Consider the following 20,224-nt stretch of genomic DNA (forward strand, 5'->3'; position numbering starts at 1 on the left):
CCCCCCCCCCTTACCTGCTGCCTGCTTCCCGCGAATCAAATGTTCGCGGGAAGCAGGGGAGGGGGCGGAGTTGGGCGGGGACTTTGGGGGAGGGGGCGGAGTTTGGGCGGGGGCGTGGGCGGGGCGGGGGGCGGAGCCGGGGCCCCGTGGAGTGTCCTCTTTTGGGACACTCCACATATGGTAACCCTATTTCAGACCAACCATGTTTCTCCTTAATGGCTGCTAAATTAGGGCAGTGACCCACAGCCCTGTGTAAGGAGCAGCATATGTGACCATTGTCCTGGGAGGGGACCCAGGTAGAATTGTGACTGGGCCTCTCTTTTTGTACAAGTAAGGGGAAGTAATGTACTGTGGTACTGAAAAGATGCATCTTAGTTCCCAGAGTGGTTCCAGACAGCTCTTCTGGGGAGCACTTGAGGTCAGGAAGGAAAAGAGCCATGGATCCATCTGCTCCCTGAGCCTCTCTGTCTTCTCCACACCTGCTTGCTTACAAAGCAGAGCAGCAACTGCACAGTCACAGTGATCTGCACAGGCCTCAAAGTCAAGTTCTGGGTAGCCCAAATATGTCTGTATACCCTGCACGGCCATGTTAGGACTAGGGACTATCTAGCACTGGGGTTCCGCAGGTTGTTCAGAGAGTGGTATTCACAGCAAATAAGGTGAATCAAACTGTTTGCTTGTTTGTGGTTTTTGGGGGGGGGGGGGTGGGGGGGGGAGGGAAGGGATCCCCAAACCCTTCAGACTGATCTGTCACCTCAGGCCTATAGTGACTAAGGCTCCAAGGCATTCTGTCCTTCTATCCTGCAAGCAGCCAGCCTTATAGAGTTTCCTGCCTTCTTGCCAGGGATCTGATAGTCATGAAATTGTCAGGCCTGCTTTACAACTTACCCCTAAGCACATATACAAGGGACAGGAAAAGTCATGCTGATGTTAACTCCCAGTTTGCAAGTGCTCAGTTAGTGTCCCAGCTTCCTGCCATATGATATTTAAAAAGCATTCTTCTATACACTTTGAAAGTGTTAAAATTAGCCTGATAATGTATTGACCTCTAACACCATAAAGATTTTGATATTCACTTATTTTTTATATTATTTTTCTTCTTTTTTAAGGGAAAGGTGATGCTGAGCCAAAGAATCCAGAAAACAGTGCATCACATACATCGTAAGTCAGTTTCGTATTTGTGATCAGAGATGATTGCTATGTTTTTATCTGCTTTGTCATGCCAAATAGTGTTTGTCTGTTTGTTTTCATTAAGATGAAGCTCTTTCACTGATGCTGTTCTTTAAAAGGCTTTTAAGTAATGATTCATAGTTAATTGTTCATAAATCATTAGCATCCTTATTGTGAGAGATCTTGAAAAGTAAGATGGCTCTGTAACAAGCTGAATAAATATTAAATTATTTTTAGTGGAGGGAGTGAGTGAGTGAGGTAGGCTTTTACAACCGGAGAGGTCCAATATTACCTTAAAGCTGCAGAAGTTTGTCACATTTTCCAGAAGATATCATGTCACATATGCCTTTGATGTACTGATGTAATTTTAAAAGACTGCAGTCTGCAACTTCACCTCTGAATTACTTGAAATCCAATTACAGCTACCTCTGGTCTCTCACGATTTTGTTGATGTTTTTGAATTAACAAAAGCAGTTGAGAAACAGATGGGAACAGGCACTTGTAATATATCAGTGTTCACCTTTACTTTAATGCAACAGTAGAGGTTTTTCCCATTTTTTATTTTTTTTAGTGTACAAGGGAATTGACTGTTTTACTGTTACTAGAATAAACCAACTCTTCAAATGGAGGGACTCAAAGTTTAAAAAAAAAAAAAAACAGGCTAGATCAGCAAACTTGATTTTGCTCACATGAGTTAGGAGAGGATTGAATTTCTACAAAATCACTGACCCTTTTTATCCCATTTGAGTGGGAGTGGAATTCTTTTCACAGTGCAGTCATGTGAATTTTAGAGTGCATCTTGTCTGTAATTTGTGTCCTCTGGCTCTTCTTATTTAAATTCAGAGTGCTAGATCATGTAAGTCTTGCAAGGTGTCACCATCTGTTACATGGCCAAAAGTAGCCATAGAAGAAGGTACAATAAGTGTGATTGTTGAATGTTTTGATTTCTGATATAAATATATATTAAAAAATCTTCTGGAAATGAATCTATAAAAAGATTTGACATGGTCTATGAATGGCTTGTCCTGTAGATTTTGCTGTAGAATGTAATTACAATATGTTATATTTAGTCAAACTTGTTTAATAAACGAAGCACTAGCAGCTTTATGCCTTCTGATAATATGATTGTTGGGAACGGTTAATAGTGTATGTTGGTACAGAATGCTTCCAATGGTTACCATTTAAAAAAAAATGATATTACAATAAAGACTTAAAGGAGAAGAGTTTTAATGCCATCTGGAGGTATCATGGAGAAATGAACACTTATTTTTGCTGATATTTAATATGTAAAACATAAGCAGACGCTATACTTTGACGTAATCTTGGGGCTAGGTCATATTTTATATTGGGGGTATAAAAAAGGTTTTCTTTTCAGTAAAATTTCATTAAAATTCTGTAAGTTGTATTGTATAAATGCAGAAATTACTAAATTTGTTTGTGGCAGACTAGATAAAGTGTCATTAGTGGGCCTTATTAAATAAATTGGACCAGATTGTGACATCCTTATTCATGTTAAGTAGTATCTTACTCAATGAGTGGTCTCACTGAACCCCATTGAAACTGTACATACTCTACTTCATAGATTCCAAGGCCAAATGGGACCATTGTGATCACTCCATAGAACTTCCCCAAATAATTCCTAGAGCAGATCTTTTAGAAAAACACCCAATCTTGATTTAAAATTGTCCATGATGGAGAATCCACCGCACCGCTTGGTAAATTGTTCCAGTGGTTAATTACTTTCACTGTTAAAATTTTACACCTTATCTCCAGTTTGAATTTGTCTAGCTTCAACTTACACCCACTGGATCATGTTACACTTTTCTCTGCTGGATAAACGAGCCCATTATTAAATATTTATTCCCCATATAGGTACTTATAGATTGTAATCAGCTCACCTCTTAACCTTCTCTTTGTTAGGCATGCTTTCTAGCGTAATACATATTTTCTAATGTAATACATTTACAGGGGTCACCTTTATATTGTTACCATTTGTCAATAATGACCACACAGCAGGGTCTGAGGTACCGATGTTTATTCCTATTTTAAGAACAGGGGAAAACTATGGTAACTGTTGGTAAATGGTAACTTTTTAAATGGAAACCATTATATTTAGGAAGACTATTGGGGTGAAAAAGAGATACAGAAGGAAGGAGAGCCTGAAAGGACATGGGGGAGGTAGGTTGCAAATAGAATTCAGGGAAAGGAGGAGGAAGAGAAACCAGGTAGATTAAGGTACAGGGAAGGAAAGAGAACAACAGAGATTGAAAGATAGTGGAAGAGATACAAGACATAGTGCAGCAGGCAAGAAAAATAGGGGTGAAAGAATGGAAAAGAGAAAAGGGGGAAAGCAAAAACAGCCAAAGTTAAAATTTTCTAAATTGTTTAACAGAAAGCTGAATGCCAATGTGTTACAATGATGTAAATATAAATAACACTAGTGTGCATACAAACACAAAGGTTGTGCCTTATTCTCCTCTTGCTGATGCTGATTTTACATCAGTGTAGCTCCAATGGCGTTAATGGAGTTTCTCCTGATTTACATCAATGCTAACCCAATCTGCTAGGGTTAATTTTATCCCTGATCTTTGGACACTTTTGAATATTGGTGTTTTTAAAAATTTGGAATGAACCTGATTGCACCAGGTATTAAAAAAGTATACAGGGGATAATACATTGGGACAATACAATCCACACGTGTGTGCGCACGCACGCACACACACACATACATAAACAAACTAGTACTCAATAATTGACTCATTCTCCCCCTACAGATCACTGTAGCTTGCAGTCTGAAGGTACCACCCAGACCAATTCTGCAACTGGCAAAAAAATCTTGAAAAAATGCCCAGCCAGGGTGCGAGCCTTCACATCAGAAGCTGCAAAAACTGAAGCAGGGATGAGGAAACCATTTTGATTAATTTTAATAAGTGTTTAGTTGGTGGAGTGGAGGGAGCATGAATCTTTGATGGGGGAGAATTGTAAGGAGCCCTTGAACTTAAGAACATTCAGAGCTACTTTTACGAGTTATCGCTCCTGGGGAAGATTTCTAAGCAGCCTAGTAGGAGTGTTTAAAGAGTCTGCTGATGTCAATAGAGAACAAGTGGCATTTCTGAGACTGATGGGACAGAGTAATGAAGAGCTTTAAGGGACTCTCATCTTTAAAAAAACAATCCACAGAACAGGTCACATTGGCCTTGATAAAAGTGAGAAAGAAAAAATGGGAGGAGCAAGTTAATTGTTGTTTTTTTCCCCTTAACAAAAGTATTTTTCCTGCTTGTTACAAGCCACAGGTGCAAACCCGATGCACATGGCTACAATGGCAGTTTGTTCATCCTTTGACTAGATTTACTGCCATTCTTCAAACATTATTTACACAGCTCCAAAGGGACAGGTTTATCACCCCTCTGAATCAGTCAGAAACACTGAACTGAATATTTACATGAAGTCTTCCTCAGAGATTACCCCTCCCCTAGCCAGCCTACTCCAGGACAGCAAAAACAGACTCACATCACTTTGTTGGGTTTCTCCTGAGTCACTTGACCAAGGTTAGTATCTGCAACCTTTCAAAGCAGAGAAGCCTGGAGGATTTTTTTAAGTGAACACACAGCCAGTGTTAAGCATGTTTTATTTCTGCATGTATTAACTCTCTAGATATGTTTCTGCATGAATTAATTCTGGTAATAATAATATTTACCATTTAAAGAGCTTCATAAACATTAACTTATTTGCTGGATCTCAGAAGACCCAATGAAGTAGATAAATAAGGACACTTATCCTAGTGCTACAGATAAACTGAAATAAATGTTAGTGTGTGACTTACCGAAGACTATAGACCAGTGTTTCTCAAACTGGGGTCGCCGCTTGCGTAGGGAAAGCCCCTGGCGGGCCTGGCCGGTTTGTTTACCTGCCCCGTCCACAGGTCCGGCCAATCGCGGCTCCCACTGGCCGCGGTTCATTGCTCCAGGCCAACGGGAGCTGCTAGAAGCGGTGCAGGCTGAGGGATTTACTGGCCGCCGCTTCCAGCAGCCCCCATTGGCCTGCAGCGGCGAACCGCGGCCAGTGGGAGCCGCGATCGACCGGACCTGCGGACGGGGCAGGTAAACAAACCAGCCCGGCCCACCAGTGGCTTTCCCTACACAAGCGGCGACCCCAGTTTCAGAAACACTGCTATAGAGGAAGTCGGTGTCAGGCTATATCCTGGCATGTCCATATGCAGAATGACTGTAGGAGATGGCCTAAAAGATTGCATTGACATGTACACTCAGTAAGGAGGATTTAAGCACACCAGAGTTTTCTCCAAATGGATTAATGTCACTTGTGACTAAATATATTTTTTAAAATCACAAGCATTCTGGATCTGAGGAACTTCATTTCATGTTATCTTTTTATGTATAGGAGTTCATGGGTCACCTGACCAGATTTTCACTGAATGTTTAAAATCTTTAAATCCCAAAGAGATTTTTTTATGGCTGGTCAAAATTTTTCTGTCAACCTGGGTTTTTTTGTTTGTTTGGTTTTTGGAAAATTGGGTTTACAACAAAAATTAATATTTTTGCAGAAAGTTTCTGTTCTTTTTTTTTAAAATCTTCATAAAACCTATATCTGCTTTTCCCCCAATGATTGGCAGTTACTGTCTGAATTATTTTTTTTTAGTTTTGGGCAGTTTTCAGGTAAAATATTCAATGTTTGGCTGCCAAAAACTTTTGAATGTTTGGGTTTTTTGACAAAAAGTAAAAAAAAAATTGAATATTTTAATGCAAGTGAAAACATTTTCATTTTTGTTTCAATTTTCTGTAGTCCCCCTTCCCCTCCCAAAAAAATATTCTGACCAGCTCCATGTTCTATAGCTTCAAATGCTGGATGTAGAAACTCTGCCAAAAATAGCCCAAGACCATGAGATTTCTCATAATCACAAAAATTTTGAAAAAATGATTCAAGCTTTGTAAACTCCCCAAAACAACCCTGCTAAAGGAATAAGTTTGGAATTACCGTGAAACTTTCTTTTATAACTTTTTGTCGTTCTAATTCATGTCCACAACAGGTTCGTCTATCCCAAATGCGATTCACTGTTATACATTCAACTCTACGTGCTAGTGCAATTACTTAATACTGTATGTAAACACTATTAATAAGCTACTCCAGTGCAATATATTTATTATCCCTCCCACATGTTTTCAAGCCAAAATATTCCAGATTTTTCCCTCCCTTTTTACAAGAGAATTAGCCAAGATTAAGGGAGGCTTTTATAATATATGACTCTGAAAGTTTTGTCTTTTGCTAATATTTTCCACCTGTGAGAATCACAGGCCTCCTTTATGTTAGTTTTTGCCAGCTTATAACAGATTTTGGCTGTATTTCTTCTGAGCATTAGCCACGAGCATCATTTTGAGAATACATTGCTCAGGGGATCCCTTTTACCAGTGTGAAATCTATCAACATCCGTACTCCCTACTCTCAAAAAGTAACACTGCAGTCCTATGACCATCAAGCTTTTATCAACTCAGGCTCTTGAACATCAAGTTAATTCTCAATTATCTGATTTTCCACAGTGTCAGTGGAATGTGCTGCAGTTGTTCCTGCTGATCACATATATATCTATATTTTCATTAGTGTGGGCTATTTGTTGTCTATATTTACTTAGCATTGTATAGGTGTTTTCATCTTCAAAGCAATGTACAGACTAACACACTATGAGATAGAGTTGCCATGTCATAAATGAGGAAACTGAGACAAAGAGGTTAAGCGAAAGGCCCAAGTTCACAGTGTGTCAGTGTCAAAGATCGGAGTACAACTCAATAGTTCCTGGCTTCTAGTTCTGTGCTGACACCTGTAGGCCAGGCCTCTCACATTTAGCTGATATGTAAAACATTAGAATGCTGTATATCAGAGGGAGCATTGTCTAGCAGACTGTGCATGAGGCCGAAAGTTGTGATCCTGGCTCCACCCTTGAATTGCTGTGGGGCCTTATGAAAGTTGTTTAAATTCTGTCTCCGTTTTCACATGTTTAAAACAATAATCAAACTGTACTGAAGGTTAGCTCATTAATATTTGTACAATACTTTGAAAAATGTAACGTTCTGCAGAAATATGAGGTATTAATCAAGAGCAATATAATAAATGAATGGTAGTATAAGTTTAAAAAAAGACTTGGATAATAAATATTAAATATGTTGAATCGCTGCAGGACATTCTTTGATACTTAATGTCTGTATACATTGTGTATTGTGGTGTGTTGCCTGATGTCAGCCATCTTTACTCTTGTGGTGAGTAAAAATATTCTTGTGATTAAAGCACAACTAGCTGGCTGGAGACCTGGGATCTTGTCCTGGACTTTGTGTGGAACTCTTGAGCAAGACAATTCACTTCTCTGTTGCTCATTTTCCTCAATTGTTAAAATGGGGATAATACAACACTGCTGCGTAGGGGGAGAATAAATTAATGGATATTTGTAGAGATTTGTTGGAGATCCTCAGATGGAAGCCACTTAACAAGTGCAAAATATTATTTATTATATTATTATTTATGTATTTTATACAGCAATCCACGTTTTTGTTTCTATGCAGATTTTTATGTTTCAGTTCAAGAATACAAACCACTAAATCTGAAATGTACATAATTAGGGTTCAGCTTTTGTCTCATTGAACCAGAGAAGGTGGCAAATATGGCAAGGCATGCAGCCTTGGAAAGAGAAATCCATCCAGTGATGTACTGTAAACACCCCTTGATGCTGTCTGCCAAATTCACCAGGACGAGTTAGGATAGATGAGTCAGAAGGTGGCTGATAGTCTTGTCTAAAGGACAAGATCAAGGTGAAATCCTGGTCCCACCTAAGTTAATGGAGCCAGGATTTCATGCCAAGAATATAAATTTGAAGGGATGGGAGGCTGTTAATATGAAATTCCACTTGTATTCAAAATGACATCATTTAAATTGGTCTCTGGGACGTTTTTCTTTCAAAAACACCATTGTGTGGTATCACTTACTGCTTTTAACATCTGTCTGTGATGTTTTTGAGAGACGTGTGTCTCAGAGACTCTACAGAAAAAAATGTGTCTTTTTATAAAGAATGAAGCTAGTGTTTCTCAGAGTGATGGAGATCCTGAAAACTGAGGAGGCTAAACTCCGGTATTTATCCAGGAACCAAGTGCCTGGCAGGAGAAAAATGCTGGCTTTGCTGCACTGTTCCACCTGTTTCCCCCAACCCTGACTTGAAAGGCTAACCTTCTAAACAATGCCAGATTTTATTTCAGCCAGTCTGCTCATCCAGTCCAGCAAGGATAACTAGAACTTGAAAAATATATTACTGAGCTTCCAAAATTCCATACAGAATTTCTTCTCTGCCTTCTCCCACTAAAGAATTACCCTCAAAACAAACACACACACACAGCCCTTCATTTAAAAACTGTACTTCTACAGTAACTTCCTGCTCCGAGTACCATACTAGCTTAACTAAAGGTTGCCTCAGAGCTTCTAGTTGCTACAGTACTTATGTGTATGGTATCAGTGGGGCCTACGCCTCTTTTGGATTTGTGGTGTACTTTGCAATGTTGCCAATAGTCCACAAAGATCTACTGTGAGTTTATACCAGCAAACCCATTTTCTTCAAATCCTGCAGAGCCACTTCCTTGGAAAAATTTTTACTTACTCACGTCAAGGCTGAATCTATCTTGGAGATTTAGGTAAATTAACAAGAAATAACAACAAAAAAAGGATTTTTGTGTTGATTATTTTCATATCAAAAGAATAACTACATGGTAGCGGTATATGAAATGTAAAACAGGAAAATGAAAGTGAGACAGTGAAAAAGCTGAATTGGAGGAGTTCACTAGCTGGAGTGCTGTCTTCTGGTGAGAATTTTTTCCAGTGGATGATAAATACCCTAAAAAAAGAAAAGAAAAAAAAACCATGAACCTTCGGCAGGGGTGAAAGTAACTTAGGACTTACCGGTACACAGGGCAGCCGGGCTCCTGGGCAAGGTGGGGGGGGGTGGCTCTGGGCCCCCAGAAGGGGCGGGGCCTTGGGTGGAAGGGGCGGGGCTGGGGGCAGACTTCCACAGCCAGCACTGCCCAGCCCGCGCAGCCCGGGGCTCCGGCAGCGATTTAAAGGGCCCAGAGCCCATGGCCCTTTTAAATCGCTAGGTCCCGGGGCAACTGCCCCTTTTGCCCCGCCCATCAGCGACCCTGCCGGTATGGTGCTTAAAGCGCTGCTGCGGCAGTGCTTTAACGTCAGCTGTGTACCGGCCTGTACCAGTGGCCACTTTCTTACCGGTACGCTGCACTGGCTTACTTTCACCTCTGACCTTCAGATGGCAAATTTAAATTTTATCTCCCTCTTTTTCCAGGTATAGTCTGTTTATTAGGCCAGGGCTACACTACATACTTAAGTCGATTTAAGTTACGTCCATGATCATAAGCCGCTGTAATTACATTGCTTGTGCATGTTCACATAATGCTCTTTATATCAGGAGAACGCATCCACAGTTCGTGCTCTAGAATCATCAGAGAGAGCAGTGCACCATGGATAGCTATGCCACTGTGAAATCACCACCTTCTCCTGCTATGATCACAGTGCATCCTGGGGGCAGGATCATCACCCTGTGATGCAGTTTTCTCGGTCCCATGATTCCAAGGGCTTCCGACTGCATTTTATGCCATTTTTCAACTGCACCTTTAAACTTTGCCTGCCATCTCTGCTCACCAGTCTTGTGATAAGCATTATGAACATAACACAGCTGATCCTGCAGTATTTCATTAGTTGCAAATCTGAACAGGAATCCATGGTGCTTGCCCTGCTGTGTGCCATGGAAAGAAACAATTCAAGATTGATGTTGGCATTCATAGAGCAGCTGCACACGATGGACCATTGCTAGTGGGCTCAGGAAACAAGCACTGAGTGGTGGGACTGGATTGTGATGCAGGTATGGGATGATGAGCAGTGGCTGCAGAGCCATATGCGCAAAGCCACCTTCCTGGAACTCTGTGTGGCACTCACCCCCGCCTTCCGGCGCAAGGTCTCCAAAATGAGAGCTGCTCTAATGCTGGAAAAGTGCGTGGTGATCACTCTAGACTGCTACCGGTCAGTCACAAATCAGTTTGGAGTTGGGAAGTTCACCATAGGGCTTGCGGTGATGCAGGACCATTAATCACCTCCTGCTACGAAGGACTGTGACTCTGGGCAATGTGCAGGAAATAGTAGATGGCTTTGTGTCAGTGGGATTCCCTAATTGCGGTGGGGCAATAGATGGCACTCATATCCTCATTTTGGCCCCAGACCATCTTGCGATGGAGTACATCAACAGAAAGGGCTACTTCTCTATGGTATTGCAGGTGCTGGTGGATCATTGGGGTCATTTTACTGACATTAACGAAGGGTGGTCAAGGAAGGTGCATGACGCCTGCATCTTCAGGAACATTGGTCTGTATAGAAAGCTGCATGCATGGACTTTCTTTCCAGACGAGACGATTCCAACTGGGGATGTGGAAATGCCCATAGTGATCCTGGGAGACCTAGCCTACCCCTTGCTCCCATGGCTCATGAAGCCTTACACCAGAAACCTTGACAGCAGCAAGGAGCACTTCAACAACTGACTTAGCAGGTACAGAATGACTGTTGAATGTGTGTTTGACAGATCAAAGGGTCGCTGGTGCTGCCTTTTTGCCAGGTTAGACTTCAGTGAGGAAAATATTCCCATGGTCATAGCAGCCTGCTGCTACGCCTAAGATTTGTGAAGCCAAGGGGGAAAAGTTTCCCCAGGGCTGGAGTGTTGAGGTGGATTGCCTGGCAGCTTATTTTGAGCAGCCAGACACCATGGCTATTAGAGGGGCTCAATGGGGAGCTATTCAAATGAGGGAGGCTTTGAGGCAGCATTTTGACAATGAGACCCAGTAATGTGTCTTTCTGTAATGAATTGAGCAGGCGTTGTTTACTTGCCATATTGAATGACCCCTGTAATGATTCCTGCCTGAGCGTTAATTGTAGTCTGCAAATGTGCCAGTTGCCACGTATGAATTGCTGTTGCAACCATCCTGTGTAAGTCACAAATAAAAAATCACTGTCTTTGTAAGACTAATTTTTTTATTAACAGCAATACACAGATTAACATTTCTTACAAGGGACATGACAGTGAGAAGCTTGCTTTGAAGTGAGGGTCTCATAGCTGTGTGTAAGTCCAGCTGTAGTTATGGAAAATGTCCCAAGGGGTGCAGTGCAAGGGATACTGTGATGGGCCATGAATGTGAGAGGAATGTGTGTGGGGAGTTTGGGGAGGACAAGGAAGGCAGCTTTGTATAGGCTGCAGGGGGAGTCGAGCATGCACGTGCTCCACCTGCAATGCAATCAAGGGACCTCAGCATCTCTGTTCCTCCATGAGCTTTATTATCTGCTCCTGACCCTTTATTATCAGCTCCTGGCCCTGTCTCCTCTCCTGGCTATCCATTTGTAGTTTTTCATTTATTGTATCTCTCCACAATCTGTGCTCACTATCGGCCTGATCTGATGATTGCAGCACTTTGCAAAACATGTCCTCCTCCTCGTTCGCTTCCTTATGTGATGGAGGTGCTCCATCAGCGTGTAGGAACTGCCCCTCGAGGGCACATCTGCAGAAGCAAAAGAAACAATACACAGTGTGCACTCACAGTCTTGAATCATAAAAGTTACATACAACTGTTTCTCACTTACCCTTGGCAAGCGGACAGCATAGCCATAGTACTAACCATGGTGAGTTCAGCCCGGGGGGATGATGCAAGGCAGAACAAAGGGTCTCAGTGGTTTCAGAAGAGGATCGGTAAAAGAGCGTAGGGACACTATTCTGAATACGGGGCGATTCCCCAGGACGGGGCGATTGAAGCTGAAATCACACTATTGAGGGCAACCAAAGATGCAAGGGTGCATCTCCTGCGTCTGTGCAGCTTCAGAGCAGGTCCGTACGCTGCTCGACTGTGTGCTGCTTTGATTCTTCCAGAAGTAATTGCCGATTGGTTCAACAAAGTTTCCTACAATGGGAGAAGAAACAAAGCAGCTCTGCCAAGGAACCTTCGTCAGAGGATTGCAGAGTATCTGCAGGAAAGTTTCCTAGACATCTGTATGGAGATTTCCTGGGAGATTTTGGTGTGTATTATCAAACTTTTCTACAGGGCCCCCACTGCATAGCTGCACAGGTGAATGCAAAGCCGATGCAAACAGTACCTAGTGTTGTTAATTTCAATCCCATCTCCCACGTGCAGCATTTAACAAAATAAAGGACACCTCTACCTCATGTCACCGTGCAGTATTAAAGCAAAATCAGTACTTATTGGAGCTCCCCTCTCAGAGCCAGACTCCTGGGATTGGCTAGACCCCTCCAGAGGCAAAAAGAGGACCTGGCTCGCCATGCCATTAGATGACCTGTCGCATGTCCCACATCCTCCTCCAATTCGACCTCCTCATCCATCACTTCGTCCTTGGGGTTGACTCTGCTGGCCACTGCCTCCAGTCCCCCCCAAAGTATCCATGGGGCTCATGGAGGTGGAGTTGCCACTGAGGATGGCATGCAGCTCCTTGTAGAAGCAGCATGTTTTCGGTGCTGCACCAGAGCGACGGTTGGCCTCCCTTACCTTCTGGTATGCCTGCCTCATCTCCTTGATCTTAGCACGGCCCTGCTGTGTGTCCCTTTCATGCCCCTTCTCCATGCCACAAGCAATCTGTTTGTAGGGGTCAAAGTTCCTATGGCTGGATTGGAGCTGCAACTGCACAGCCTCTGCTCCCCACAGACCCAACAGATCCAGCAACTCTGTTGTATGCCAAGCAGGAGCGCGTTTGCTGCAGAAAGCTGGCATGGTCAGCTGGAAAGATGTGAGGTGAGCTATCCACGCCAAGCAAACAGGAAGTGGAATTTCAAAAATTCCAGGGGCTTTAAAGAGAGAGGGGCGCATGCCTGTGTACTTGGCTGCAGGGCAGCGGAGTAGAAACTGTTTACCAGAGCGGCCATGATGGGAATTGTGGGACACCTCCTAGAGGCCACTTAGGGCAACATAAGCAAGCACAATGTCTGCTCTGATACTGTGTCGCTCTAACTTTGTCGCAAAAAGCTCTATGCTGCTTGTCGAGATGGTTTTATTATGTCACTGTAGCAGGAGAGTTAAATCGGTGGGAGGAGCATTGTTGTGTGTACACACCTCCACCGTTTTGTCAACTAAAACTGACTTTTGTTGACAAAACTAGTGTCAACAATGCCTTGGTAACTTCATATGCCCTTTTCATCCTAGGAACGAAAGTGTTTAGACAGTGCCCTTGATTAGTAACCTCCCAGATATAGTAGCTACTCATTTACTATCTACCTTTACCACGCCTGCTGTAGAGGAAAGTAATTAAAATCACTGGAAGCTGCCCTTATGTTGAAGCTAACCTTGATTCAGAGCTGCAGGGGAAGTAATTAAATTTAATAGGTGCCACATCTTGTAAACAAAGGTATACAGCATCTTTTGTCCATTTGAAAAGTTTCCACAATACTCAACATTATTAATTCACTTAGAATAAAATTGGCCAATTTAAACAGCTAAAATATAGTATTACACGAGGAAATGTATTTCTGTAAGTAACCAGAAGTGTATATTTATCTTACCTTTACCTTTATCTTACCACTATTTTCCTTGGGCTTCTTCGTTTGGGAGAGGTTAATTGAGTATTTTGAATGTAGTATTACCTCTAAATATCATGGGGGTTAATGAGGAGATATCAAGAAATTATGGAGATGTACATGCCTGTGGAAAACAATATTTTATCTGAATTACTTCAGAAATGTATGCGTGGTCCAAGTTGCACTCTCTCTCTCTCTCTCTCTCTCTCTCTAAAGAAAATGATAAATTGACGCTTAGACTCTTACATGGTTTTTGTTGCTGGATTAAGATTCCTTGTTGCCTTGGTAACCAGTTTTGGAAAGACTGTACTCTGGGTGACTGCTGACTGAAATCCGAAACCCTCTGCTGTACTGTGGTGTTCTGGTTGATATACAGTTTGTACACTGTCATCAATGATATGCAGTATGCTGCTGTTTTCCCCAGTGAGTTTAAGGAAAAGAGAAATGAAAATGAAATAAAATCACTACTAAAGAAAATTAATACAAAGATAACTTTTCAATCTTTTGGGCTGGTGCTCATAAATTGATTACTTTCTTCCCCCACCAATTACTTTAGATCAAGAAGGTCTTTAATTTGAATCAATGCTGAATCAATGGTTCATAGAGAGATGAGGTTGGTAGGGGGTGGAAGAGAGAGAGAGAGAGAGATACAGAATTTGGGCAAGCTGCCAAGTAAAATAAAGTAACATTTTGCAAGAAAGAAATCCTGAGACTGAGGTCATAGTATGGAAACAGTCTGTTTCACAGACTCTTTAGCGTGAGCATAGGCCTTTTTTTAAAATGCAGGCATCCTATTAACATTTGAACACTAACGCTCATCCAGGAATGGAAAGATTTTGGAATTTGAAGATCCTTCGTTTTCTATTTTGTTGATGCATATATTTTTTTTACTTGCAAAAAACGTTTATTGAATGAGATGCTTCTTGGTTTGTTTAATTATTTTAAAATCATGGAGGCCATATTAAGGAAATCTAAATAAACTTTTTTACCCACAAAATGATGAGCTCAAAAAGAGACTTCATAAGCTTGGTGGATGGCTTTTTATTTGCCATCCACTGAAATACAGAAAGACATTGAAACCTGAAATGGAGATGAATTTACCACTGTTGAAAAAGTCCTGCTGTTCAGCTATGAATAGTTAAGACTCTTTTTAACCTTAAAAGTAGTTAACTGACAGTTTCAAGATAAATTAAATTGTCATATCTAACCAGGCAAATTAATAAAGTTCTCTTGCCTTAATCTCTGGACTTGGATTTGACATTCAATAGAGTATGAAACTATTTTTAACTGTAGGGGGAAAATAACTTTTTGGATCTATGAGGATGTTATTACAAGCAAGTTTACTGGTCTTTGATTTGCTAAGCTACAACTGGAGTCTGCCTTCTTCAGGGTAAGAATATTTCCCCGTTATTATGATGCCTTTGGTAGTCTAAGAGTAAGGATATTGTATATCTTGTATATGTTAACTTTAAGTATTTCATTCTTTGATTAGTATGCAGACAACCTACATTTCCCAAAAGAGATGTGGAATGTATGTATTGGAAGTTTGAAACTGATGATAGACTTGAGGAGTCAGGAAGGTGACACATTGAAGCTATCAAAGCTAGAAATGGATCAGGCCGAAAGTTTGGATGAAGACAATTGTTCCTGAGATAAATTAAAAGGGTTGTATTTACAGATTGTTTCCAAATCAAGGCAGTTGTGCTTCTGATTTACAAAAACAAAAGCAAACGTTTTCCATAAAAAAGTGCAGCTTGATTGGTCCATCAACTTTCTCTGGCAAAACAGTGAAATTACAGATGATTTCCCCCAGATGCTGGGTTTTATTAGGTTTGTTAGGTATGTTTGCAAGTCTTTCTTAAAGATTCCATTTTTCATGGTATGTTTTGTATTCAGTTGTAGATGGAGACAAGGATACTCTTGGCACATTTCTTCAGAGATACACCTTGAAACTTGAAATTAAAGGATCAGTTCTACCAAATTAAGAAGTCAGTGAACCCTTACCCAGTGAATTGAGGGGCTTTTTCATTGTTTTCCTTGTGTCAGCATTCAATGCATCATGAATGCAATTATAAATGAAAATTCTAAGTACTCAGCATGGGCTCCCCTAGTATCGGCAAGGTTCAGGGCCAGCTCGTGGCATAAGGAAAATACCTTTCCATGCCTTGTTCTGTGGGCAATCCTTGTGCAACTTTAGAAAGTGCAGTTTGCAAAGAAGGTCTGGTCTGACATATCCCAGAAAGAAAGTGTTGGTCAACGTGGACATGAGGCCCAGTAGTGCAATGAACAAGAAAACAAGTCTTTTCAGTATAAATAATTTAATAGAACAGCAGAATATCATATACAGTGAACAGTATTTATTTTTATAAACAATCTGATTCATGCTGTGTTTTTTAGGGACTGACATTTTTTAAGGATTTGGGAATACGTTTATTTATACTGATCATTCATGTAAAATCTATGTATTTTCTATGGAAGTATCGGTAATAGAATAAATCTAGTATCAGACTAACCCTGTATAATAGCAGCAATCAATATTATTAATTCAGGGTTTCACAAGAGAGAGGATGCTGTCCTTTATCAATAAACTGTTACCACTGGGTATTTTATTTTGGTATTTTTGTATTACAAGCTAAGAGTTTGATCCCACAAATAATTACAACTGAGTATAGTGCTCTCTCCCAGGAGCCGTCTCATCAGAACTATTTGAAGGATCAGAGTTTAATTTTGATAACTGGGTTTATGCCTAGTTCAGCTGCCAAGTTCCAGGTATCCATTGGCTCGTTGGCTGCATAGATTACAGAAAGCAATCTATATCAGGTTGAGCTATGTATAAGAAAAGGTCAGCCTGCTATGAAATGATTGTACTTTAAGACATACAAAAAAGGAGGAAGCTGTGAATTTGTTGGCATGAAGGCAAGAAACTGAGGGTGGAGAGCTCCACTGCTCCTTCTCCTCAGTCCATACATCTTATCACCATTTCCTCAATTTTTCACACTGGATGCGGTCCCATGGAGTGAGAACATGGTGTCACTCCATCATACAGGCCATGAAACCAAAGTTAAGCCCCACATAGGAGTGGGCTTTCTTTCTATAACTCCAGAGAGCTATTCTAGTTTCAGAAACAGATCAGGAGAAGAAACCTCCCCCTGTACACTCCCCTGAGCATAACTATTAGCTGCTGGGCAAGACACTGTGCATATGTGACACCACCCCTCGGAAGTGTGTTACCATAGGGAGCCTTGAGTGCTCAAAATGGTGTTATGTGATCACTGCTATGGAGAAGTACCTGGAAGAATCAAGAGAAGATTTTTCAGCTGCATAGCTTGAGAGACCAACAGAATTACTTGGGTGGGAGAGGAACATTCATTCACAGATGATTTGACTGCTAAATAGGATCTCAAGGGTTTAATAGTTATGTGCAGGGATACAGTATAAACACATTTATATCTGCAAGTGGTAAGAGATGTGCACACATGTGAACAGTGGCTGTCACATTGATTTAGGGGCCTAAATGGCTGATGATAATCTCAACCTGCGTATAGTTCACTATGATCACATCAGCTGGAAGAACCAATTAGCAACCTTTATACTCAGACACTATGAGAAGAAAATAAATAGCAGTAATTCCTCCTTTTCAGAATTATATTTATTCATTTTTAATTGACTTAAATTGCCAAGTTCATCCTTAGTACAACCCCATTTACTTCAATGAAGGCACACCAGCTATGAATTTGGCATAAAATGAACACAAGTTCCAGTGTCTTTAAGAACCTTTGGTGCCTGGCTGAAAAGCAAATACCTGCAGCTCAAGCTCTGAGCAAAGTTGTAACCTCGTCTTATTTCTGTGCATGCACGTGTCATCCGCACATGCTCTCAGACAAATCATCTCTGGCTTGTTTTGAAGAGTGTCCTCAGCCCGTGTTGCATTAAAGATTCTGAAGACACAGAAGGATTCCAGCAGGAGCTTTTGGTTTCCAGCAGGGAAGTGAATAAATGTTCAGGGTGCAAGTGAAATCTTAACTCAGAGTTCCATAGCTGAGTTAATTAATGTTTGACATTTAGAGAAGCTGCCAGTTTGTAAGGTACAGGAGGAGGGAAAGCTGCAGGGCCCATTCCCCTACCCTGGTCGCAGCATCCGGCAAGCTTCTGAGGCATTATGGTCATCAGACCATGCTTTATATAAAGCCACCAGTATCCCAAAGAGCTGTGCATTCAAATTAAATAACACAAGAAATTGACCCCACAGTCATTGGTCTGTAGCGCAATGGGTGTCATTAATTAATACTTCAAGAAGCATATGCATCCTGCTGTATTGTGGGCCTAGCACCAATGGGAAGAGTTCTGGGGGCAGCCTGGTAGCCCCAGTTCCACAAAGCTCCTCTGCAGCCCTCTTGGAATCACTTAATTCTCCAAAACCTCTACTTGGACTCTGAACACTATACAGTTTCTGATAGATCATTTCTTCTTATCTCCTTTATGCCTCTCTTCATCTGCTATATTTCCACTGCTCCCAGCTTCACCCTCTGTATGCTCCACTCCCTCCTTCCACTCCCTTCTCTGTCATGTCTTCCCCCAGCACTCCATCCCTGTCATTCCCAGGTCTGGTTGGCACAACAGAGTTAGGTCGATGTAAGGCAGCTAACATTAACCTAACTCTGTAAATGTCTACACTACAACGTTGCTCCCACTGATGTGAGTCACCCACTACACTGACCGAATGACTCCACCCCTGCGAGAGGCGTAGCACTTAGATTGACGTAGTTAGGGCAACGCAGTGTCTAGTTACATCACCTGTTGGCTGTTAGCCCCATGCAGGCCTGGCGGCGGGGCTCCAGCTGTGACCCTGTGCAGGAGTGACAGCTCGACCACAGGGGGATGACAGCTCAGGCTGTTGGCCCCAGTGCAAGGGGGGGGGGGCTCCAGCTGTCAGTGCCCCACAATGCCTCACATAGTTAAGTCAGTGGAAGCGCACCTGATGAGGGTGCACACCACTGACAGAGGGGGTGTAGTGTGGACATGAACCACTGCAGTAGTTACTGTAGTGGCTGTACATCGACCTAACTTAGGTCGACTTAATTTTGTAGTGTAAGCAAGGCCTCAGACTTCTGCCCCCTTCCATCTTACTGCTCCCTGCTCTTCACCCCATCCTTCACTCTTACACTCCTATCCCTTTCTTTCTCCTCCACATTCAACTCACAAAACACATGCACCAACTTCCCCCCAAATTTGTAATAAATGAAATGCTCACGTAAAAAGATACAAAATAAGACATACACAATTGTATCCAAAGCTAACTCATGTTATTGTGTTTGTAATTTGTGTCCCACTGTCCACCTTCTGCCTCTTGTCATCTCTGCTTAGACTATAGGATCATCAGGACAGAGACCTGTCTTTTTGTATGTTTTGTAGAGTGCCTAAGTATTGCACACATCTTAGCTTGAGCCACATAATTTTCCATTATTTTTTTTCATACCAGGAAAAAATGAGAGGCGTAGCTTAAGCACTACATTTTAGCTTTAGTTACCAATTTTCTTCCTATTATAAGTTTAATATAGACCTTTATAATTGGCAAGTAGGGTTATTTAATCAAATGGCCTTTTCTGTTGGTGTATTTTTTAAATTTGAGAGTCCTCTCATTAATTCCGGTAGAAAGGAATGAGAAACTCTGATACACTATTTTGTGCTCCCTTTCACATTAGGAATCAGTTTAATTTCAATGAAAGTTTATGGACTAGTAGTATCAGTGAAGTTACAGAGTGATGTCTTCTGGGATGATCTGAGCAAACTAGAAAGAGCTAGGATTTCATCAGGGAAAGAGATGTTTAAGAAATTCAAGTTAAAACTTATTTTTATGCTGAGTATCCCCTATAGGAGGGGTTCTCAAACTTCAATGCACCCCGACCCCCTTCTGACAACAAAACCCCTTACTACATGGCCCCAGGATGGGGGACTGAAGCCTGAGTCCACCTGATTCCCACTTCCCCGGGGTGGGGGAGCCAAAGCCTGAGCCCCACTGTCTTGGGCGGGAAAGGGTCAAAGTCAAAGCCCAAGGGCTTCAGCCCCAGCCAGGGGGCCTGTAACCTGAGCCCCGCTGCCCAGGGCTGAATCCCTCAGGCTTCGGCCCCGGGTGATGGAGCTCGGGCTTCATCCCTGAGCCCCAGCAAGTCTATGCCAGCCCTGGCGACCCCCGTTAAAATGGGGTCACGGCCCACTTTGGGGTCCCGACCCACTGTTCGAGAACTGCTGCCCTATAGCCTGGTTGGTACAGGCATTAGCACACATTTCTGGGGTTAATTCAGTTTTCATTTTAGCTTTGCAGTTCAACAAAATCATCAACAAAACCTTTATGAAATGCCTTGTTATCTTAAGTCAGGTTATTTCTACTTTTTATTTTCCACCTATTTTAGTTCCAGGAAAGCACTTGTGTTTCTCAAA

The 20,224-nt window shown here is 41.9% G+C and overlaps 1 protein-coding gene across 1 annotated transcript in view; it reads left to right on the top strand.

The window, feature by feature from the left end:
- Positions 1–20,224, top strand: part of AFF3 (AF4/FMR2 family member 3) — a 476,825-nt gene that overhangs the window by 310,184 nt on the left and 146,417 nt on the right. The window contains exon 11 of the mRNA XM_026657569.1: positions 1,110–1,161. Coding sequence (XP_026513354.1) covers positions 1,110–1,161 — 52 coding nt within the window. The remainder of the gene's footprint in view (positions 1–1,109; positions 1,162–20,224) is intronic.

This window comes from Terrapene carolina, unplaced genomic scaffold (assembly GCF_002925995.2).
Source record: "Terrapene carolina triunguis isolate 2854851 unplaced genomic scaffold, T_m_triunguis-2.0 Scaffold21, whole genome shotgun sequence".
NCBI classification, from domain to species: domain Eukaryota; kingdom Metazoa; phylum Chordata; order Testudines; family Emydidae; genus Terrapene; species Terrapene triunguis.